General features: G+C 42.8%; 1 protein-coding gene across 1 annotated transcript in view; it reads left to right on the top strand.

The window, feature by feature from the left end:
- LOC144495003 (uncharacterized) overlaps nucleotides 1-25752 on the top strand; it is a 218217-nt gene that overhangs the window by 190574 nt on the left and 1891 nt on the right. The window contains exons 9-11 of the mRNA XM_078214763.1: nucleotides 1091-1249; nucleotides 7106-7253; nucleotides 17361-17504. Coding sequence (XP_078070889.1) covers nucleotides 1091-1249; nucleotides 7106-7253; nucleotides 17361-17504 — 451 coding nt within the window. The remainder of the gene's footprint in view (nucleotides 1-1090; nucleotides 1250-7105; nucleotides 7254-17360; nucleotides 17505-25752) is intronic.

The following is a 25752-nucleotide window of genomic DNA, read 5'->3' as shown; positions in this document are numbered from 1 at the left end:
TGACCCACAGATCTTTGGCACAAGAGGCAGGACATCCCATGTAATTGTGTGATCCAGAGTGCAAGATTTGCTACCTTTCTTTCTCTGCTTCTACTGTGTCTCATCATTAAGACATTGTGACTAAAAGCATGATGTATCCTGATGGACAGCTTGTCGCCATCCTGAATGATTGATAGCTCCTCCCAGTCATTAATGTCAATGTTACTGTGTTTAAGGAAGAACTTCAGAGTGTCGTTGACGTATTTTCTTTTTTCTCCCTGGAATGTTAGCCATTTTAGAATTGAGAAATCAGGACTTGGCGGGGCTGACACTTTACGGTCACCTGGAAACAGTGTCCAGGCAATTGCAGTTGATTTTGTAGGAGTTTTGTCCGAATGCTTGTGGAGCTGGCTTTAAAAACGCTAGTGTTTGTTCAACAATCCTCATATTGAATCCAGAGGATGTGGCAGATTGGGTGCCAGCACTCCTGGAAGGCCTACGAGGGTGGGAGTGTGGCCAAATGCTGCTCTGTAAAGGTACTCTCGACCCCCATGCCAGAGGCCTAAATTGTTGCCTAGCTTCCTTTTGTATTTTTAAATAACTTTTTTTTAAAGTGGCAGAGAGGGCACATTCTTGTTGAAGCACTCTTCCAGTTACTTAGCTTGTACTGCAGCTGGGTGCTTCTCTGAAGCCGGTGGGCCTCTCATTGGCCTCCTGCTTTGTGAGCCCATCTGCCACCCTAAATTGCTCAGGGAACCTTTTTCTGACCCGATTAAAGCCTCACCCATGTGAAAATCTTGACTTTAATCAGTTTCCCATTGGCCTTGGGTTTGGAATCTTAAAACAATCCTTACTCCTGTTTCCCGTCTCCATGGGGAAGATTCAACCCTGTGTTTGAAAATGCAGCGTGTATTACCTATGCCTCATGTAAATAGTGGACTGTTCAACGAGAAAAAAATTCTTATGTTTCTGTAACAGTTGTTCACTATCCCTGTGCGTAATTCTTCCCAGTACAAAATGTGTTTGCTTTCATATTTGTTTAGGTTTTGTATGAATTCTTCGAAGAGTGAAACACTGTATTCATTATGGTTGGCTATGTAATCTTTTACAGGCAAAACTGAAACATCCAATCTGCCAGGAATTCTCTGTGGAGAATATGCTTTCAGTGCTGCCTCCTTTTCCGAAAGGTGCTACTCAACGTCAGGTGAAGAGGGCTGTTGAAGCCTTGGTGAAAGCAGCAAACTACTCCAGACTAATGGCTATGCAACAGGTGACCAAGCTAAAACTTACGAAGCATTGTACCAGAAATAGATTTAAGATTACAATATCCGAAAAATGCACTGACATATTTTGAACTTTAAAACTGAAAGTCTTACTTTTCTGCTTTGATAACCTCACTTCTCGGTATTCACTTCCATGTCAATTTAACTGTTGTCACTCTCTTTTAGCAGTTAGAAGACTAAGGGTCAGGTCCTACTACTGGACTTGTGTATATAATCTAGGCTGAGTGCAGTATTGAGGGAATGCTAGACTGTTTGAGGCACCTACCTTAAAGGTCCAATGAGGAGGATGTTAAAAATCCATAGCGCTATCTGAAGAAGAGCATGAAGTTCTATAGTATTTACTGTTTTCGTAACGGTCACTGCACTTTTATGAAGTATTTTAGGGTTTCAGGGAAACATACGTCCTCAGGGTCAACAAGATTGGTGGGTGTTTAAATTAGCAGTAGGATACTTACCAATACTTAGATGTGCTCCATCCTAACCACACCATTAGAGGCAGATGGAGCCTTACTCAAACACGTAAATCAGAATCCTATGATTTCAGTTTGGACCCCAGCATTCTACTACTTCTGTCTTGAATGGAGGCCTAGCCAGTCCCCATCACCATCTTCTTTGCCTAGTTGAACCCGTTGACACATTGAACGCCAACTTCTTCAACTGAAGTCACTTCCTCAAAATAAGAAATGTTACTTTGGGTAGCCGCGTGAGTCCTAGCTGTCGTTTCCTTTTTGTGGGATATGTGTAACATCCTTTATCCAAGTCCTGCTTAGGTCCTCTCCCTCACTTTTTCATTGACAACTGTATAGGTGCTATTTCCTACTCTTGTCCTGATCTGGAAAATGTCATCAACTTCATACCCTTCTCTCACCTTCACATGGTTCATCTCCAACTTTTCCCTTCCTTGACTTCTCTGCCTCCATTTCTGGCTATCAATCAATAATTTCTATAAGTTCACTGACTTTCAGATCTACCTTGACTCCACTTCCTCACACCCTGCTTCCCAAAAGGACTCCATTCTATTTTCCCATTCTTTATCTCCACCACACCTGTTCAGATAATCCACTCTTCCATACTAGGGCTCCTTGATAACATACTTGGTTAATACTGGCTTGATGTCAAGGGTAGTCACTCTGACTTCATCTCTGGAATTCAGCTCTTTTGTCCATGTTTGGACAAAAGGTTGTAATGATGTTTAGAATTGAGTGGTCACTGTAAAATCCAACCAAGCATCAGTGAGCAGATTATTGATGAGCAAGCATCAATTGCTAGACCAGTCGGTGACACCTTCCATTATTTTGCTGACGATTGAGAGTAAACTGGAGTAATATTGGTCAGATTGGATTTCACAGAATCACAGAATCCTCCAGGGCAGAAGAGGCCCTTCAGCCCATCGGGTCTGCACCGACGCATGAAAAGGATTTGTCCCGCTCTTTGTAAATAGGACATCTTGGCCAATTTTCTACTTTGTTTGGTAGATGCCAGTTTTATAACTGTACTGAGAAGCTTGGCTAGAGGCAGATCCAGTTCTGGAGCTCTAGCCTTTTAATGCCACAGTTGGCATGAAGTTTGGGCCATAGCCTTTGCTGTATCTAGTATTTTTGTTTTTTTCTTGAAATCACATGAAATGAATCAAATAGCTGACGACTGTCTTTAGTTATCATGGGGAACTTAGGAGGAGGCTGCAAGGGATCATTTCCTGTAATTTCTGGCTAAAGTTGCTGAAAATAACTTTGGCTTTGTCTTTTGCCCTCATGCTGAGCTGCACTTTCATTGACAATGGGTATTTTCATGGAACCTCCTCCTCGATTATTTACATAGAACATAGAACAGTACAGCACAGAACAGGCCCTTCGACCCACGATGTTGTGCCGAGCTTTATCTGAAACCAAGATCAAGCTATCCCACTCCCTATCATCCTGGTGTGCTCCATGTGCCTATCCAATAACTGCTTAAATGTTCCTAAAGTGTCTGACTCCACTATCACTGCAGGCAGTCCATTCCACACCCCAACCACTCTCTGCGTAAAGAACCTGATATCCTTCCTATATCTCCCACCATGAACCCTATAGTTATGCCCCCTTGTAATAGCTCCATCCACCCGAGGAAAGAGTCTTTGAACGTTCACTCTATCTATCCCCTTCATCATTTTATAAACCTCTATTAAGTCTCCCCTCAGCCTCCTCCGCTCCAGAGAGAACAGCCCTAGCTCCCTCAACCTTTCCTCATAAGACCTACCCTCCAAACCAGGCAGCATCCTGGTAAATCTCCTCTGCACTCTTTCCAGTGCTTCCACATCCTTCTTATAGTGAGGTGACCAGAACTGCACACAATATTCCAAATGTGGTCTCACCAAGGTCCTGAACAGTTGCAGCATAACCCCACGGCTCTTAAACTCCAACCCCCTGTTAATAAAAGCTAACACACTATAGGCCTTCTTCACAGCTCTATCCACTTGAGTGGCAACCTTTAGAGATCTGTGGATATGAACCCCAAGATCTCCCTGTTCCTCCACAGTCTTCAGAAACCTACCTTTGACCCTGTAATCCACATTTAAATTAGTCCTACCAAAATGAATCACCTCACATTTATCAGGGTTAAACTCCATTTGCCATTTTTCAACCCAGCTTTGCATTCTATCTATGTCTCTTTGCAGCCTACAACAGCCCTCCACCTCATCCACTACTCCACCAATCTTGGTGTCATCAGCAAATTTACTGATCCACCCTTCAGCCCCCTCCTCTAAGTCATTAATAAAAATCACAAAGAGCAGAGGACCAAGCACTGATCCCTGTGGCACTCCGCTAGCAACCTGCCTCCAGTCCGAAAATTTTCCATCCACCACCACCCTCTGTCTTCGATCAGACAGCCAGTTACCTATCCAATCGGCCAACTTTCCCTCTATCCCACACCTCCTCACTTTCATTATAAGCCGACCATGGGGGACCTTATCAAACGCCCTACTAAAATCCATGTATATGACATCAACTGCCCTACCTTCATCAACACACTTAGTTACCTCCTCAAAAAATTCAATCAAATTTGTGAGGCACGACTTGCCCTTCACGAATCCGTGCTGACTATCCCGGATTAATCCGCATCTTTCTAAATGGTCGTAAATCCCATCCCTAAGGACCTTTTCCATCAATTTACCAACCACCGAAGTAAGACTAACTGGTCTATAATTACCAGGGTCATTTCTATTCCCTTTCTTAAACAGAGGAACAACATTCGCCATTCTCCAGTCCTCTGGCACCATCCCCGTGGACAGCGAGGACCCAAAGATCAAAGCCAAAGGCTCTGCAATCTCATCCCTTGCCTCCCAAAGAATCCGAGGATACATTTCATCAGGCCCAGGGGACTTATCGACCTTCAGTTTATTCAAAACTGCCAGGACATCCTCCCTCCGAACATCTATTTCCTCCAGCCTATTAGCCTGTAACACCTTCTCTTCCTCAAAAACAATTTGTCTAATTGCATACCCCCAATCAGGACTGGATATAGCAGGACTGCCACAGGACTGAAGAGCTTTGACCTGATTCACTGGCATGGGATCACTTAACTCGATCCACAGAATGCTGCTTCAGCTGCTTAGCCTGCAGATAGCCCTATATTACAGCTTCATTAGGTTGAAACCTCATTTTTAGATATGCTAGATGTGGTCCTGAAATGTTCTTCAACATACCTCATTGAACTGGGTTTGGCCTCCTGGTTAATATATTGTTTATGTTATATTATAGACCAGTTTTTTTATTATTTCACAGAATGTGGGCATTGCTGGCTCAGCCTGCGCTTATTGCCCATCCTAATTGCCTTTGAGAAAGTGTTGATGAGCCGCCACCTTGAACTACTTCGGTCCATGTGTTGTTAGAACACCCACAGTGCTATTCGGGAGGGAGTTCCAGGATTTTGACCCAGCAACAGTAAAGGAACGGCAATACAGTTCCAAGTCAGAATGGTGTGTGGCTTGGAAGGGAACTTGCAGATGGTGGTGTTCCCATGCATTTGCTGCCCTTATCCAGTTAGGTGGTAGAGGTTTGAAAAATTTCAGCTGATCAGAGAGACAGCATGGATTTATAAAGGTTGAATCATGCCTAATGAACTTGACTGAATTTTTTGCAGAGGATCTTAAAGTTGTGAACCAGGGAACATTTATGGATGTTACTTGTATGGACTTCCAGAAGACATTTGATACAGTTCCTTATAAAGAGGCTTTAGACTAGTTGAAGCATATAGAAGTCCAAGTAAATTCTTGACCTGAACAGGAAATTGACTGAATGTTAGGTGACAGACAGCAAGCAGAGACAAGGAACAAATACACTAATTAGTAACTCATGTTATCCCTCAAGGATCTGTACTTTGGACCTCAACTATTTATCAAATTTGTTAATGACTTAGATTGTATGAGAGAAAGCCATGTCCAGTAACCTTGCATGAACACAGGTGCTCTGGTGAGTTGTGCAGCTTCTTATCAGTTTCATGGAAATGAGCAGATAGCATAAAGTGTACATGCTACCTGCATCACTGCCATTGGACACATGATAATCACATATCGCAAGCCCTCTGCCCAAATTTATGGTCTATTCAATTTAGCTCCTTGGGCTTTTTATTTCAACTTTTAATATGAACATTATATTTGCTTATCATAAAATTCATAGAAAATAGAAATTTTGCTATTAAAGTTGGCATCTTCATTCAAGGCATTGACTAATACAATGTGCTACTTGAGCTTAAAATGTTTTTCAATGAGATAAAATGACAGTGTTACTCAGCAATCCCATATCTCATGGTCTGTAATCTTAAAACAACATTTTAATGAATTCTCATTCTCTGAAATATTTAATGCGTTAGAAAAATATTTTGATCCCAGTACTTTTCAATTAGTTGTAACTACCGATTGTGTTGTGTGGCGCTACCACTATGCTAAATGGAATAGATTTTAAACAGATTTAGCAGCTCCAAACTGGACATCCATGAGATACTCTGGGCCATCAGCAGAATTTTATATAACCATAATTTATAACCTCAACAGTTGTACAGGGCTTTGGTGAGACCACATCTAGATTTTTGTTTGCAAATTAGTCTCCATATTTGAGAAAGGATATACTTGCATAGGAGACAGTGCAGCAAAGTTTCACTAAATTGATACCTGGATGAGGGGGTTGTCTAATGTATATAGGAGGGATGTCCGAGGTAGGTTCTTTACTCAGAGAGTGGTTGGGGTGTGGAATGGACTGCCTGCTGTGATAGTGGAGTCGGACACTTTAGGAACTTTGAAGTGGTTATTGGATAGGCACATGGAGCACACCAGAATGATAGGGCGTGGGATAGCTTGATCTTGGTTTCAGACAAAGCTCGGCACAACATCGAGGGCCGAAGGGCCTGTACTGTGCTGTACTGTTCTATCTCCTTCGTTTTGTTGACATTGAGGGAGAGATTATTGTTGCCACACCAGTTCACCAGATTCTCAATCTCATTACTCTGTCTCATCATTGTTTGAGATCCGACCCACTTCGGTGGTGTCATCAGCGAACTTGAAAATCGAATTGGAGGGGAATTTGGCCGATAAGAGGCTAATGATAAGAGGCTGAGTAAATTGGGCCGATATTCTCTGGAGTTTAAAAGGGTGAGAAGTGTTCACATTGAAACATACAAGGTTCTGAAGGGGTTTGGGAGGGTTGACATTGAATTTAACTGATGTTTAAATATTACATGGAGGTTTAAAACAGAGCTGATTTCATTATCCCAGTTTTACAATATTGTGTCTTCAATTGTTGCAATCAGAACAGATAATTTATTGAGCATACATATATTCTAACTTTCATATAAACACTTTCCTGTCACAGGTTAAAGCTCAGCAAGTTGAATTGGATTTCCAGAAGTCCATGTATTCTATTCAGGTGAACTACACAGAGGCACTATTCCATGCAATCAAGCAGGCATACCATGCTTTTCAAGAAAATGTTGCTAAAGTCCTTTGTTTACCACTGCAAGGTAAGTACATGTTTATATAAATTGAAACAATTTCACTCGATTTCAGTACCGATTCATGATGATAAACATAGGCCCAAATCTTCCAGTCATTGGATTATCAGAGACTGGACATACAACTCCAAATGCCCATCCGAAGTCCCGAATCGCTGGCCTCCATAGAAATTGCCCAGGAAGTTTGAACTTCCAACAGGCATCCTGCTTATTGGAACCTTCTGCAAAATCTCTGACTGTGAATTAGAGTCAGAGACTTCAGACAGTTATACAGTACATAACTGATACTTATCCTGGAAATGTTAGACAGAAAATCCCTGGACTAACTTTTGGAAAGCTACGCAACTGACCTTCCATCCCAATCGGTCACACTGGCCCCCCTTACTTTCCCTAACCCCTGAATGCCCCCCCATGACCCCCTGTCTACCCGTAACCACCCCAATCTGACTTCATTCTGAACCAATTACCCACCCTACCAACTTGCCAACCTATCCACCTGACCCAACTGGCACTTCACCCACCCAGCTCCTACCCACTTACATCCTATGCCCTCCCCAGTTACACACCCTACCAATCACTCATTCATCCATTCATTGATATTCAAGCTAGACATGTCAGCATACCTTACAGCAGCAAATGCCATAAAAAGGGATGTGTCCAAGCTTCTCTCTGATGCTATGGTGCTTTAATGGAAGCTGCACTCTGTATTTCTGAAAAAGACAGTCTTGGAAGACCTTGCCAAAAATGCAGAGCAACGTTGGGGTGGGCAAAACTAGGAAGTAGCAGCTGTCTGATGATTGTCGGAAGATCTAGGCCATACACAATGAGCTACGACCAGAACTATTTTTTAAACAATTTAGATTCAAACAAAATATATTAAGACAGACTTGCAAATATGATGATACAGAATGGTTCCATGTTCCATACATAGTTAAATATACCTGCATATAGCAACAAACTTGCAAGAGATTGTGTTTCATATTACTGTTTATCGTAACCAAAGTATGTTGGAGAATGGTAACTAATGTGAAATGATCAACTTGCATCTCTGGAAAATGTGTCTTGATGGTTATTTTTAGGGCTGAATTTTACTTCCGGGGCAGGATGGCAGGTGTGGGATGGGCATAAAATGAAGTGGCATGGAAAGGTACTGTGCCCATGGACTACCTGCCCTTGTGCGTATTTTACCCGTGGTGGGGAATGTTTTGGGTGACCCACTCACCTGTGGGCCAATTAAGGCCCTTAAATGGTTACTTAAAGGCCTCCTCTCATCACCACTAGTATTCGTCTGCAACCAGGGAGGCATACATCAAGTGTACAGGCTGTCCTATAAAATCTGGTGTGTGGGGGATTTGCCCCCTGTTTGGGCACAATTGATTAACCCCAAGTTTTCCAGTAACACATGCCCTCTCTACTGCGTCTACCCTAACTCCTCACCTCTCTTGCAGGGGCCTGCAGCATGTCCGTGATGAGACCCTGGCCTCACCTTGTACAGGCTCCTGGCTCCTCTTCTTTTGTTTGGTTGGCAACACTTGGAATCAGAACTTCCCTCAGATTATGGCAGAAATATCACCTCAAGCAAACTGATAGCCTTATGGCTGTTGAATATCTGAGCGGCGAGCCAGCCAAGTACAAACAAGCTCACCTCTGACTTTTATGAGGGAAAGAGCAGGGACACGATTCCCCACAAAAAAATCAGCCCTTTGTTATCTATTGATTTCTGATTTGTATCATCTTTCTGTTTTTTAAGGATTAATGCAATTCCTTTTTTAAATATGAAAACAATTGTACAAAATATAGGGGGCTATTCTAATAAAGAATTCTAAGTGTCAAATTCGTGGGAAAACTGGAGTAACTCATGCTGTTTTTTTCAGTGGGAGTTCAGACTAGAATCTCCCACACTCTGCAATGCAGAGGCCACCAGTGTGAATAGCATTAAATTTCAGGGGCCAGGGCCAGAGGCTGAAATCAGTGGGCCTCTGCGCATGTGTAGTGACCATGAAGTGTCATCCTCTCGATCGCTGGCCAGCCCGGGACCCCCACAGTGCTACCCCCCCCTCCCCCAATGGCATGATCGCAGACCCCCAGGCCATTCGCGGACCAGCCCCGAATCACCCCCCTGTCGCGACCCACCCCGACCTCCAGCCGCCCCTCAGCGGTGACGACCTCCCCCACCCCCCACAGGCAAACCCCCTCCCCCCTCCGACAGACTCCCACACCCACTTCCCTCCCCCCACCCCCGCCCCGCAACAGCACACCCCGATCGCTGGCCTCTCTCCAGCCCCCACTGATCCCTGTGCAGAGGGCAGCATGACCGACCCCCACCGATCGCCCCAATAGGCCCTGCCCCCTTGGCACTGCCCCATCCCAGAGGGCACAGACTGGCACTGCTAGAGTGCCAGCCTGAAAGTGGGGAGCTTGTGTAATCCCTGCTGGAGTGAAACACTCTGGAGGGCTGGGAGATGTTAGCGGGACTGGAGAATTCAGTCCCAGGCCCACTAATAGCATGTAAAATAATATTTACATGCTAGCCCCACCTCCCAGCTGATTTCCAGCACCATGGAGACGCCGCCAGAAATCCAGGCCTGGGAGATGCAAGCGCGGCGTGAACGCTCGCGGGAATCCCGTGAATCAGCTGACACGCATTTCTCCCGACCCCGGCACTGAAAAATTAGCGCAGCGAGATGGGTAAATAGCCTCCATCTTCTCAACAGCTAATGTTTTTTAATGAAATGAACTGGATTAAGTATTATTCAATTGTTAAAAGTTAAGTTAATCCATTTGTTATCGTTGTAAAATAAAGTTTGTTTTGATAAATGCTCGCTAGTTGGTCAGTAGAATTGCACCTGGAGTGAAACATCTTATCATCGCATTAATGCCAAAACAGAAAGTGTTGGGGTCTGGTCTGGCTTCATAATATACCTTGAGGTTTCTGATTTGGTATTCTAAAAGGTTAGATGATCATAAGCGTGCTCAAAGAGGTAGGGTGTAAGGAATGATAGAAAACTTGGAAGTATTGTAAACTGTATGGAGGATAGTATAGAACGTCAGTGGGCATAAACAAGTTAGTGGAATAGACAGACAGTTGGCAAATGAAGTTCAATGCAGTAAAGTGTGTGGTGATTCATTTTAGTAGAAAGAACATGGCACAATATAAATATAGCAACAAGTTTAATAAGTGTGGAGGAACAGAGGAACTTGTGTATGTGCATAAATCATTGAAGGCATAGCAGGACTGTTTGAGAGAGCAGTTAAGAAAGCATACTGTATTGTGAGCTTTATTAATTCGGATAGAGCACAAGAGCAAGCAGGTTATGTTGAACTCGTATAAGTCACTAGTTCAGCCTATTTAGAGTACTGGGTCCAGTACTGGGGCCGCACCTTAGGAAGGATGTGAAGGCTTTAGAGAACGTAGAGAAAATGGTTCCAGGGATGAAAAACTTCAGTTATGAAGATTGATTTTAAAAGTTTGGATTGCTTTTCTTTTTGGAGAAAATAAGGTTAAGAGGGGATTTGATAGAGATACTCAAAATCATGAAGGGTTTGGACAGAGTAGATAGCAAGAAACTGTTCCCACTCATGAAAGGATTGAGAATGAGAGGGCACAGATTTAAAGTAATCAGTGAAAGAAACAAAAGTGATACAAATAGAAATTTTTTTTACAAAACAAGTGGTTAAAAGCTGGAATGATCTGCCTGAGTGTGATGGAGGCAGGTTCAATTGAAGCATTCAGAAGAGAATTAGATGTCTGAAAAAGAAGAATGTGCAGGGTTATAGGGCGGTTGTAGTGAAGCGGTACTAAGTGAGTTGCTCATTCAGAGATTTGGTACATACATGATGAGCCAAATAGCCTCCTTCTGCACCTTAACAATTCTATGATTCTGAGTGTCTTAAAGGAGCAAAGTGAGGTAGAGGCAGTGAAGCATAGAGAGAGAATTTCAGTGGCATGGACCGAGGCATCTGAAGACATCGCCAACAATGGTGGAGCAATTAAAATTGGGAATGCACAAGAGGACGGAATTAGAGGAGCACAGATATTTCAGAGGATCATGGTGTGGGAAGACATTACTGAGACAGAGAGAGAAATGTGGCCATGGCAGAATTTGAAAGCAGGGACGAAAATTTTTAAGTCAAGATGTTGCTTGACCGGGAGCCAACGTCGATCAGCAAGCACAGGGATGATATTGGAACAGGACTTGGTGGTGATTAAAAATGTGGGCAACAGAGTTTACAAAGGGCAGAGTGTGAGAGACCAGGGAGGAATTCTTTGGAATAGTTGACAAAGAACAATACAGCACAGGAACAGGCCCTTCGGCCCTCCAAGCCCACGCCGCTCCCTGGTCCAAACTAGACCATTCTTTTGTATCCCTCCATTCCCACTCCGTTCATGTGGCTATCTAGATAAGTCTTAAACGTTCCCAGTGTGTCCGCCTCCACCACCTTGCCCGGCAGTGCATTCCAGGCCCCCACCAGCCTCTGTAAAATACGTCCTTCTGATATCCGTGTTAAACCTTCCCCCCCCCTCACCTTGAACCTATGACCCCTCGTGAACGTCACCACCGACCTGGGAAAAAGCTTCCCACCGTTCACCCTATCTATGCCTTTCATAATTTTATACACTTCTATTAGGTCACCCCTCATCCTCCGTCTTTCCAGTGAGAACAACCCCAGTTTACCCAATCTCTCCTCATAACTAAGCCCTTCCATACCAGGCAACATCCTGGTAAACCTTCTCTGTACTCTCTCTAAAGCCTCCACGTCCTTCTGGTAGTGTGGCGACCAGAACTGGGCGCAGTATTCCAAATGCGGCCGAACCAACGTTCTATACAACTGCAACATCAGATCCCAACTTTTATACTCTATGCCCCGTCCTATAAAGGCAAGCATGCCATATGCCTTCTTCACTACCTTCTCCACCTGTGACGTCACCTTCAAGGATCTGTGGACTTGCACACCCAGGTCCCTCTGCGTATCTACACCCTTTATGGTTCTGCCATTTATCGTATAGCTCCCCCCTACGTTAGTTCTACCAAAATGCATCACTTCGCATTTTTCTGGATTGAACTCCATCTGCCATTTCTTTGCCCAAACTTCCAGCCTATCTATATAGTTGAGTTGTAACAAGGCATGAATGTAAGTTTCAACAACAAATAACCTGAGAGAGGGCCAAGGTTCGACGATGTTACGAAGGTGGAAATAGACAATCTGAGTAATGACATGGATATGAGGTTAGAAGTTCATCTCAAGATCAAATGAGACACAAAGGTTACAAACAGGCTTGCAAAATCCCAGACTGTTATCAGACAAAGGGATGAATTCAGTAGCAAGGAAACAGTTTGAAGTGGGGATTGAAAACAATATCTTCAGTCTTTCAAATATTTATTTGGAAGACAGTTCTTTTCATGTAGTACTAGATGTTGAGTAAGCAATCTGATACTATAGCAACAATGGAGGAGTTGAAAGAGATGGTGATGAAGTAGATCCTTGCGTAGGCACACAGATGTGAATACTAATGCTGTACTTTCGGTGACGTCGCAAGGAACAGCATGTAGATGGGAAATAGAGGGGGTCAAGGATAGATCCTTGGGGAACACCAGTGGCAACGGTGTGGGTGCAGGAAGAGAATCTATTGCAAGTGAGTTTCTAATTACAATTAGATAGATGAAAATGCACCCTGCAGAGGATGCCCAGCATTGAAACCACAAAAGAGGAAAGGAAGACATTTCAAAAAAAAACTGAAAAAGAAACCCCATCACTTGATCAAAATTGCACTTGGTTCTACATTATATCCTCATAACAGTGCAGCACTATAATTTATCGTTCAGTCAACAAGGCCTTCCTATATAACACTCATTTCAGTTTTATGGTTCCCTTGAGTAAGGAAATATCTAGTGTTCATTAGTTTGGACTAGCACTCCTATGCACATCTGAAAATACTTTTGTGAAATAAAGAAAGGATACTTGAAAGTGAATCTAAGAAAATAACGATTGGTTTTTAAGCAGTTCAAATATGGATGAATTGAACATTATTTAAGTTTTAAAGACCTCTATATTTTCTCTGCTTTTTCAGTAACAAAGTTGTTTTCCCCACATGAACAAATGAAGATCTAAATTTAGCAGCAATTCTTGCATTTTACCTTTCTAATGTCGTAATGAAAGTCAAAACCTGGAAGCTATTTAAGTAATGAAGTTATTATCAATAATGAACAATAATTGTTCAATAATTGGGAGGATAAAAGACAATCATCAGTTTGGTTATAAGACAAACTTGTGAGTAGCACAGATGAAAGTGAAAAGTGTTTTCTTTCTCAAATGAAGTTAAAAAGTATTCTGAAAACAAACCTCTTTCATTTTGTGTAGGCAACATTTATAAATGAGAGTGTGCCTTTTACAGCTTTGTTTAAATTATTTTTTGTTGTACAACACAAGTATTTCAAAAGGTTGCCAGCTGATCCCTGATCTTAGTTTGGATTAGGAGATGTAATTAGTTTTTAATGGCAGTGTAATATCTAAATTTATTTTGATGATTTTATTTATTAGCGCTGAAACTCTATTAAATCCTTTGCCAAAATTTCCTTTGCCATTATTAGCAATAAAATTACTTATAAAGATTCGGCAACTAACAAATTGCAGGCATAAGCTTTACAGAGTGTTGAAAATATTTTCTTTAAAACATGATGAACAGTCCTACTTGTCTCTACTTCAAATTTGCCACCAGTTTGCCAAATGAGCTGACCCTATAGCCTGACCCTATTTTACTGGCAACATTTTGTTTAGAAACAAGATGTGTTGCGCTTTCTGTTGAATGTGTCCTCATACTTGACCCCAAATGAGCACAGAAGCCAGTGTGATTTGTAATTCGGGGTTTTATAACTTTCTTGGTGTGATGAAGATCTGTTCTTATCCAGATGAGTCAGTGCAAGGAAATTGAATCATTTTCCACTTTTGGCATCCAGTGTGAGCAGCAAATATTTTCAGGTGAACTATGCGACAGATAAAAGTCAGTAAATCTCCCTCTGCTGTGGCCTAACCATGCATCGTTTCCACTAATGCAAAAGACCACCAACCACTGCAGCAATGTGACACTTCTGTTTCCTGCATCAACCATCATTATTGTGCCTCTGATAATTTTTGTGTTAAATCATAATAATTTTTATTTCTTAAGATTGTTCATCCCCAGCTTAGATTCTAACAGTCAGCAACAGACCTTCAACCCAGCAATCTGGGCTATGTTCAGACTTGGATATCATTATGGTTTTGATTAAAATTTTCAAGTTTTATTGTGTTTTGTGGATGTGAATTAACAGATTCTTTAATTTGAACCAGGATATCTTTAAAAAAAAACACAGCTTTACTGTCGTTTTTCAGTGAACATATTTATATTGTAAACATATATCCTACAGTGAAATAACACTGCATTCAGTAGGATCCAGACTGATCAAATGGATAGACCAAGGATTAGCAAACAGAAATAATGGACGTGAAAAGAAGGTAATACATATTGGGACAAGAAGTATGAAAAGTGTGTCAAAGTAAGGTTTTTTGGCTGAAAAATCTTGATTAGTGGCTATCCGCAACATATTCACTAAATTCAAATACAAGAAGTCAAATTATGTACAATCTACGTATTTTCTTCTAATTCTAAACAGACCATTGCCTGGGCACTTTTGAAATATTAAATAACAAGGATAATTCTGGAGCATGGAACTTTCAATTATAAAGGAAAACCTGAGGGTTGTATTTGTCTGTTTAGAAGAAAAACACTGAAAAGAAGCATAATCCAGATGTTAGAAGAAGAAGACAAAATAAAGATGCGCCCTAATACTTACATAGGCAGATGGCATAGGTGGCAGAAGGGAACCCTGTAAGAGCAGATTTCCCAACATGTGATGGAGTTTTAACTCAACAGCTTGCAACTTTACTCCTTGACAGGATCCTCATCTGGATCTCAGCTTGTTTGACAGCCTTGGCTTCCAGTTGGCCTGAGAATGTTACAGAGTAGTTCATGAATGCAGCCATAGGTAGGAGACCTACAGGAGCTAGTGGGAATTTGGGAGTAAGCCAAAAAGGGGTGAATCCAGTGTGTGGGATTCTGATTCATGATGTTGGGGGGTGGGGGGTGGTGGTGTCTATGTATGCAGGGGGCAGCAGTAGGGTGTGTCTGATCCAAAAGAAGGATTAAGTTTCGGGTGGGTTGGCAAACACTTCCTTCTCCTCCTGGCCCACAAGCAGTGCATGAAAGGTGCATACATTCTCTGTAAAGCTGTCCTTGCCTCCCTTGAGCTGGTCAAAAGGCTGGTTAATTGAATATATTCAAGGCTGAGTTAGATAGATTTTTGATGAACAAGGGAATCAACGGTTATGGGATTGGAGTGGAGCCACAATCAGATCAGCAACGATCTTATAGAATGGTAGAGCAGACTTGAGGTGTTGAATGGCCTATTTCTGCTCCTAGTTCTTGTATTCTTGTATTGAGCAGCCAGATTTCCTGAGGCTTGGGAAACTCAGCTGGCGAGGAGCAGGTTAAATCCGAGGCTGCCAGCCTCATTAAAATATTTAACTTGCCATGCTGTTTCCAGGAAGTAAAAGCACTGGAAATCTGAAATTAAAACAGAAAATGCTGGATAAATTCAGCAGGTCTGGCAGCATCTGTGGAGAGAGAAACAGAGTAAACATTTTGAGCCTATATGCCTCGAAATTTAATGGATTATATAGCTGGAGAGGGGGATGGAGAAGGTGGGGCAGAATTGAAGGTCAAGGATAGGTCAGAGTTAAGGAGAGATTGACAAAAATATCATGGACACAAGGCAAAGGGAGTGTTAATGGTAGCAATAAGGACTAAAAAAGGTGCTGATGGTGGCATAAAAGTAAAATAGCAGAATATGTTAATAGGAGAACAAGGATCAGTGCTCAGTGAAAGCAAAACTCCTGGACGTGAGTTGATTGCCTCCCCCCTATCCCTCCTCCATTAAACCTGTGAGTGGGAGGGTTAGTGTTGGGCTTGAGATTTTTTAAATTTTAGAATCTCACCAGACCAAACTCATTCATTTGGCGAGTTAAAAATCATCCCATGAATTATAAGCACAAAACAAAATAATATGGATTCAATATTTAAGAGCCTGAAAGAAGACTTAATAAAAGATTTTTACTCCCAGAGTAGTGGATGTGTGAGGCTGAGTTTTCATCTCCTGAAAACGCGGAAATGGAATCGGGAAAGCTGAAACAGTTTTTCACTGCAAAGATTGATCTTCTCTTCCCTCCCAATCCAGTGCTAGTTTTATGTGGCCTTTTCATGGATTGTGAATCTCATATAATGACTTAATAGTTACACTAATGTAATAATGGCATCAACAGCCATGCTAGAGACTCGAGAGCAAATGGAATAGTCTGAAGTCAAGCGAGATATGTTTATCTTGACTTGAAGACTTCTGAGGTGAAAACTGCCTCTCAGACTCTGAGATGTTAAACTGGCCTCTCAGACTCTGAGATGTTACAATGCCTCTTGGCTGTGATATGTAAAATAACTCCCTGCTTCGACTCTGGTTCACTGATTATCCCCTGGTTCATGTTTGATTTTCTCCTCAGTGTATTTTGGCTGTCTGCATCTCTCACATTCCGTGACTCAAAATTAGCACCAGTATACCTCCTCTGATCTCTCAGTCATCTAGGTAAGCTGTTTCCTGATGATAGGGCTATTTACACCTGATAGTGTCTGGATGCTTTCTAATCTTGTTGTGGGAAAGGTTGCATCTCATCATCCCCTTTGAATGCTAGACACTGCAGTCACTAGGTTTTTACCTGTTGCTGGGCAATCATCCTATCACTCCTTGCTAAATTGTTGTTCCTGCTATTACTATACAGATCCATAACAGTGATAGTGTTCTAGATTTATGTTTTCTATGATGCTCCCATCTTCAGTTGTTTTCAGCGTTATCCTTAGGATCAGTGCATGACGGCGTTGCATTGCCATTTTTCAGAAGCAACAACAGCACAAAATATTAAGACAATTATAATTTATGAGCTTCATTATTTCTTAGTCCTTCGATTATAAATGTATTTTTGTTTGTTTATTCTGTATAACCACAATAATTATTAAGAGCATATTTTTACTTGCAGAAGTGCTAATTTCATATACGAACCTTAAGGAGACGACCTCTGAAGCAGCTTTAAGAGACTTTTTAACAGCTTTTAAAAACAATGCTGAACAAATGCAAGATGCAGTGAATTCTCTGATGCCATTGCAAAACCAACATAGTGCTGGTAAGAAAAGACACATGAGCAGCATATGTATTGTGTCCTAAGTTATTCTGCAACACTGGGCAAATGCCAGGATACCAGAAAATCAATTGAAAGTGTACATCAGGCATTTCTAAACCAATCTCAGACCAATTGATATGTAAAGGAGCAACCAGAACTTTACAGACAGGGTGGAAGAAGCTTTCCTGTCCCGCCCGCCATGGAAATCATAGCCGACGGGGGCAGACCATGCAAAAGTCTATTGACCTCGGGCGGGATGTTTTGGTTTTGGGGTGAGCGCGGCCGGAAAGTCCCATCCAGAATGCTTTAGTGCTGCAGAACTGTATTGTGTGGCATTGACAGTTTGCATGGGTGCAACATTTTGCTTCCACGTTGTTTTGTGTTGAAAGACTGCAGAGATTCTTAGTGCTTTCAAATATGAGTCCTGATTGAACAGATTTAAAATGGCAGCTTACAGCAAGATTGCTTCATGGCAGAGGTCACATGACAGCAAGCCAAGTAGGGTGTGTTGTATTTCAAAACTCAAACATCCCTCTTGTCATGTTGAATTAAAGACACAAAGCTCCCCATTTTTCCTAATGAACAAAAGACGAGTGCGTGCACCATCATGTGTAACTATGAATTATCCTGTTATCCATTATACACCCACTGTTCTCATGCATTAACAACTGTTTGTTCGACAGTTTTGACAAAGGCTCATCTGGACTTGAAACATCAGCTCTTTTCTCTCCTTCTCTCCAGATGCTGCCAGACCTGCTGAGATTTTCCAGCATTTTATCTTGGTTTCAGATTCCACCATCCGCAGTAATTTGCTTTTATTATGTTTGTTCGACTAGTTTTTTTTATTCATTCGTGGGACATGGGCATCACTGGCTGTCCAACATTCTTTGCCCATCCCTAGTTACGCTTGGAGGGCAGTTGAGAGTCAACCACATTGCTGTGGCTCTGGAGTCACATGTAGGCCAGACCAGGTAAGGACGGCAGTTTTCCTTCCCTAAAGGACCTTAGTGAACCAGATGTGATTTTACAACAATCGACAATGGTTTCATGGTCATCATTAGACTTTTAGGGGGGGCGATTCTCCCAAAAGTGCTGAATTGGTGGGAAAACTGTTCTAGTTCACGACTGTTTTTTCAGTGTAGCTTCACACTCGAATCTCCCCACTCTGTGCACTGCAGAGGTCACAATCGGGAATGTTATTAAAAACCCGGGGGAGGGGGAAGGGGGGCCTATTCGCGCCGGAGGCTGACAGCTCAGGAACTCTGCGCAGTGGCTCCGAACTATCAGTCCGCCCGTTTGCTGGCCAGCTCAATTGCTGGCCAGCCCAGGGACCATCGCAGTGCTGCCCCTTCAGCTGCCGCCCCCACGGACCAATCGCGGCCCCCACAACAATTCCCGGCCAGCCATGACCCGCCCCGGAGCGCCCCGTTGTCCAGCCCATCCCCACAGCAGTGGCAATCCCCCCACCCCCATCACCCCAGCAGGCCCCCCCCCCCCCCCCCCACTCCGGCAGACCACCCCTCCAACCCCCCACCCCCCCCAGCCTGCCCTGATTGCTGGCCTCCCTCCAGCCCAGACCGATCGCAATGCAGAGTGGCAGCGGGACCACCCAGCCCCACCAGTCGCCGAAGGCCCCACCCACGAAAGGCCTTGCCCCCTTGGCACTGCCTGGTGCCCGCTGGCAGTGCCAAGGTGCCCCCTGGGCATGGGCATTTGCCCCTTGGGCAGTGCCGGGGGCACAGGCTGACACTGCCAAGGTGCCCATGCCCAGGGAGCATCACCCCCTGGCACCTGACCCCCTGGAGAGCTCCAATTGCCCCACCTTCATTCCGGCGGGGTCTTCCGCTAGTTCCCCGAATCTGGGGAGCTACTCTAAACCCCGCCGGAATGAAGTACTCCTGGCGGGATGGGAGATGCTATTCGAGCCCAGCAAGTTCCGTGCCGGGCCCGATAATGACATGGAGGGGAATCTAATAATATCCTTTCTCATAGAATCATAGAAACCCTACAGTACAGAAAGAGGCCATTCAGCCCATCGAGTCTGCACCGACCACAATCCCACCCAGGCCCTACTCCCATATCCCTACATATTTACCCAACTAATCCCTCTCACCTATGCAATCCCTCTCACCTATGCTAATAGGGTGACCAGACCTGTACACAGTATGACAAGTGTGGCCTTAACAATGTCTTGTACAACTTCAACAAGATATTTAAAATACATTTATAAAGGATTCAAATGACTTACCTCTCTTCCTGCCGCTTTCCAGCGCGGTCTCGACTGCGACTGTTCTCTGACTCTGGGAGACGCACATGCGCAAATCCGGAAAAAGGCCAACGCGCGATTCTCCCGACCGGACCCGCCAGAAAAGTTGCGGATCGCGATGGGAGAATAGGGCCCTTAATTTCAGATTTTTATTGAATCCAAATTTCACCATCTGCTGTGGTGATTTGAACCTGAGCCCCCAGGGCATTACCCTGGGCCTCTAGATTACTAGTCCAGTAACAATACCACTACGCTACCGCCTTCCCTATCTTATGCCAATCTTAAGCCTTACCAACAATTAAGTAAACTCTTGGATACTCACTGGCAGTATCTATCCTGGGCCACCGCACATAACCCCTTATGAGCATCTTCATCTTTGTCATCCCTGGATGTGCACAATATATCTCTTATAACAACTTTTAGCGGGAGTGGGAATAACCACCGTTGTTCCACATAATGATACACTATCCTCACAGCATAATTCATCTTTTCTTATCTGAGATTAGCCTTCAGGAGCAAGGAAAGTGAAACCTGAGTAAAAAGAAAAAAGGATAGGAGTGTTTGAAGTAAAAAGAAGATATACCCAGCTAGAAGAAGAGTCATAGAGTCATAGAGGTTCACAGCATGGAAACAGGCCCTTTAGCCCAACTTGTCCTTGCTGCCCCTTTTTTAACCCCTAAGCTAGTCCCAATTGCCCATGTTTGGCCCATATCCCTCTATACCCATCTTACCCATGTAACTGCCTAAACGCTTTTTAAAAGACAAAATTGTACTCACCTCTACTACTACCTCTGGCAGCTTGTTCCAGACACCACCCTCTGTGTGGAAAGAATTGCCCCTCTGGACCCTTTTGTATCTCTCCCCTCTCACCTTAAACCTATGCCCTCTAGTTTTAGATTCCCCTACCTTTGGGAAAAGATATTGACTATCTAGCAGATCAATGCCCCTCATTATTTTATAGACCTCTATAAGATCACCCCTCAGCCTCCTACGCTCCAGAGAAAGAAGTCCCAGTGTATCCAGCCTCTCCTTATAACACAAACCATCAAGCCCCGGTAGCATCCTAGTAAATCTTTTCTGCACTCTTTCAAGTTTAATAATATCCTTTCTATAATAGGGTGACCAGACCTGTACACAGTATGACAAGTGTGGCCTTAACAATGTCTTGTACAACTTCAACAAGATGTCCCAACTCCTGTATTCAATGTTCTGACCAATGAAACCAAGCATGCCGAATGCCTTCTTCACAACTCTTTCCACCTGTGACTCCACTTTCAAGGAGCTATGAACCTGTACCCTAGATCGCTTTGTTCTACACCACACCCAACCATTAACTGAGTAAGTCCTGTACTGGTTCAATCTACCAAAATGCATCACGTCGCATTTACCTAAATTAAACTCCATCTGCCATTCGTCAGCCCATTGACCCAATTGATCAAGATCCCATTGCAATCCTAGACAACCTCCTTCATTGTCCACTATGCCATCAATATTGGTGTCATCTGCAAACTTACTAACCATGCCTACTAAATTCTCATCCAAATCATTAATATAAATGACAAATAACAATGGACCCAGCACCAATCCCTGAGGCCGAGATCACTGGCATTCGGCCTCTGATATTCGGGTTAGCGTTCTCCAAGGCAGCCTTCGTGACACACGACGGCGCAGAGTCGCTGAACAGAAACTGAGAGCCAAGTTCCGCACACACGAGGACGGCCTCAACCGGGATATTGGGTTCATGTCACACTATTTGTAACCCCCACAGTTGCCTGGACCTGCAGAGTTTCACTGGCTGTCTTGTCTGGAGACAATACACGTCTTTTTAGCCTGTCTTGATGCTCTCTCCACTCACGTTGTTTTGTTTCTTAAAGACTTGATTAGTTGTAAGTATTCGCATTCCAACCATTATTCATGTAAATTGAGTTTGTGTCTTTATATGCCCTGTTTGTGAACAGAATTCCCACTCACCTGAAGAAGGGGCTTGGAGCTCCGAAAGCTTGTGTGGCTTTTGCTACCAAATATACCTGTTGGACTTTAACCTGGTGTTGTTAAACTTCTTACTGAACAAAGCCTGCAGGGAACCATCCCTACACCGACGGATTGCAGGCAGAAAAGTCTGAAAGTTTTCAAATGAGAAGTCCTCTACCTGTAAAAAAAAAGTTAAAACTTTTAAAATAATATTATGGTCCAGAAAGGACAGCACTGATCTCTCTGAGTGAAAGTAGCAAAAAGAACAGCACATTTAGAGAGAAAGAAAGGACTCTCCAGCCAGCCAGGGAAAATGAGAAAACTGTAGAAATCGAAGTGAAAGTCTTCAAACAACCATAAGTCCTATGTTATGTGCTGATCAGTATCCACTTCCTTTAATTGAAGATTTGTTTGCTGGGTTATCAAATGGGCATATATTCAGAAAGATTAATCTTTCACAAGCATATCAGATGTGTGTAGCCATTGAATTGCAACCATTCTTTACCATTGTAAGCCAAAAATATCTTTTTCGTTATAAAAGATTGCCTTAGCCATGTTCGTTGGATCAAATCATTGGATCAGAAAGTAGTCTCTCTGGTGTACAATGCTCCCTGGATGATATTCTAATTACAGGGTCCAGTAAAAAGGAGCATTTGAATAATTTGGAAGCAACATTGGAACATCTTAAAGCATATGGTCTACGTATCAAAAAAAAAGCGAGACTTTTTCCAGACTTCGATCCAGTATTTGGGTCATGTTATTGATAGTAAAGACCTACATAAAGCATCTAAAAAGAAGGATGCTATTTCAGAAGTACCATTGTCATGTGAGTGTACATTTAAGAAAGTTTTTTAAAAAATCATGCAGCTTACAGCTTCAATGATGCCATTGGAACTAAGCTGTGGCAGTCAGGTGATAGGGCTTTCAGTTTTGTTTGTGGCAGTCAGGTGATAGGGTTTTTTTTCCTTTTGGACTTTCAGTTTTGTTTTGGGGAGTTGTGTTTGGAAGCAGTTTAGCAGCAAGCTAAGAAGTAGTTTCTTTCCCTGTTCTTTTCTGAAAGAAGCTGTGTTTTGGGAAACAGATTCGATTACAACCTCTTCTGAGTTTCTTCACAAGGGATTTTCAGCATTCAATCCAGGAGGCAGGATTCCTGAAACAAGCAGGCGTTAACCTATGCTATATTGTGTTTATTTGGAAGGTTTTGTGTATTGGATGTTGACTTTGTTTGGAATACATTAGAGATATTTCCTTAAGAGTCATACATTATCATGGTTGTTGTGTTTCTTGTTTGTAATTGTTAAAAGTTCTTGCTAAGTCTTACTATACATGTCAACAATATTCTTAGTTAAACTTTGCTTTTGAAAAAACTCCTCGTGGGTCAGTTGGAACACACCTGAAGTGAAACCTCCCATGCTCATCCTAGCCAAATTCAACATAAAATGTTACAGGTCAGGTGAGCTTCATAGAATACCTTGAAGTATCCAACCTGACATGTCCAACAAATGTGACGCAATAACTGTTATTCAACAAATAACCCTCACGTTATCACTCATGAACCAATGGATTAGCTGAATGATTCATTCAATCCTTGAAACCTTCTTTAGATGCTTCAAAAGAGCAAGGTTCATTATCAGATTGTGTGAACAGCTTTTTAACATCTTATAGAAATACTACTTATGTGACTACCCAAAATTCACTTGCATTACAACTCTTAAAGAGAAAGTTGAGAACTATGGAAGATTGTGTCTCTGCTACTATACCATGTGAGAATGCTGCAGAATTAGTTCCAAGAAAAGAAGTGTGGACTGAAGTTCCAAATCATACTTCCAAGGTCAAGGACAGCCAAATTCCAGAATGTCGCACACAACCAAAGAGGAATAGACATCCTCCTGATTGACTTTCTTATTGACTGCGCATAATGAGTAATGATGCATAGTACTGTGTCTAGAGTATTATTGGTCATAGTAATTTATTGTCATGACCACAGAAGTAAAGGGGAGAGATGTTATATATTTAAAAGGGCTGTAGGTTGCTTTAAAAGCTGATCACATGATTTGATGGTGATGTCATTCGAGTGCTTCAAAGGCTGCTGTTTTACTTTCAGTTTGTACTCTCTACAGGCAAGACTTCCAAGACCTCCTGTTGTTGTTTGTTTGAACCTATATTATTATCTGAGGGATCAGCTGGTGCAGGACCCTCACTCGGGTGTGTACCATCGATCTCACTGTCGTTACATGAACAGATTTAGTCTTCTATGACCCGTGCCACCACCAGCCTGGGACCTCTCCCGTCTATTGTGGGTGAGTTTGTCCTCCATAAAGACAATTGGAGAGAATACGAGGACACATGGCAAGACAGAGAATAAGAAAGTTTGCACTGTGCAGATCTTGAGTGGAGCAGTCCATAGGCGAGGTTACAAGCTACACATGATATAAACCCAGATGGAGGTAAAGGTGAAGGTGTATGTGAGAGAGTGATTGGTGATGTCCCTTGAGCTGATAGTGTGTGAGATCCCTGTGGAGTCCAATGGGCTGGTGAGCATGGGAGTTGAGAGTGATGAGCTGTGACATGCTTACTGCCATGGCCACTGCCTCCTAAGCTGCAGTTGAGAGGTTTGTGGGACTCCACCAGCCTTTACAGGGGTAGAGCACCTGCGTGTAGACCTCCATGGCATCCAGAAAGAGGCCCAGCGATGTGTCACTGATCTTGAGGGCAGAATGTTTCTTGCTTTGAAGCCATCTCAATCCTGAGATGCAGAAATTGAGCAAGCTGTTCATAGTTTAAATATGGGGCCAGAAGCACTAATCCACTGAAGTCAAAGAACGAATCAGAGGCCACCTACCCAAGAAACAACAGGTTTCAGGCAGCTGGATATTTAATGAGCAGGAAACTGGACAACAAGGTAGCAAATCCCACCATTGCAACCGGTAAGAAAAACACCACTTTTCCCATCTGCCAACGCACTTAGTGAATGGAGGGAAAAACCCAGCCCATGACAACCACATTACATGAAACTCCCTGGCAAACTTTCCTCTTTCTTGCAGAAGAAGGTGAAACATAGCAGAAGAAAGCAGGAATTAAAAGAAAGGGAAAAGTCACACTACATGTTGTACAGGACACGAGTGAGATCACATTTGGAGTACCATGTATCGTATTGGTCACCTTATTTAAGGAAGAATGTAAATGCATTGAAGCAGTTCAGAGAAGATTTACCAGACTAATAGCTGAAATGGGTGGGTTGTCTGATGAGGAAAGGTTAGACAACACTGGAATTTAGAAGAGTAAGACGCAAATTAAGTGAAACATAGAAGATCCTGAGGGTTTTAACAGGGTGGTGTGAGGATATTCCCTCTTGTGGGAGAATCTAGAATGAGGGGGCATCCATTTAAAATGGAGATGAGGTCATTTGTTTTCTCTCAGAGGGTTGTAAATCTTTGGCATTCTCTTCCTGAAAAAGTGGTGGAAGTAGAGTCTTTAAATATTTTTAAGGAAGAGGTGAATAGATTCTTGGTAAACAAGGGGTTGATAAGTAATCTGGGGTAGGCAGGATGTAAATTTGAGGTTACTCTCAAATCAGCCACGATCTTATTAAATGGCGGAACAGGTTTAAGGGGTTGAATGGCCTACTCCTGTTTCTTCTGCATACGCATGTTCATAAAAGAGGAATTTCTCTTTCCATAGTCTTCTTTACAACTTTTTCTATTTCCTATTTATCACCAAGGAAAGTCCGGCAATCCACGTACTATTATTTCTTCAAATGCTGTTGTTAATGCGGTGCTACTGAACAATGATCATTTAATAGGTCCGGCATGTGTAGATTTTAATAATGCATTCTACCATACACACCATTTGTGGAATTCTGCCATCAAACTATTTAATTGCTTCCTATAATTTAATCAACAACGTAAAAGGAAAGATGTGCAGTTATGCCACTCGTTTCTGACCACCAGATGTCTCAAAAGTTCCTTGCATTCAATGAAGTACTTTTGTAGTGGCATCATTGTTGTAGTGTCG

The sequence above is a fragment of the Mustelus asterias genome, chromosome 6 (genome assembly GCF_964213995.1).
Source record: "Mustelus asterias chromosome 6, sMusAst1.hap1.1, whole genome shotgun sequence".
Classification (NCBI taxonomy): domain Eukaryota; kingdom Metazoa; phylum Chordata; class Chondrichthyes; order Carcharhiniformes; family Triakidae; genus Mustelus; species Mustelus asterias.
Note: the sequence above shows the minus strand (reverse complement) of the source record. Positions and strands in the feature narration are given on the sequence as shown.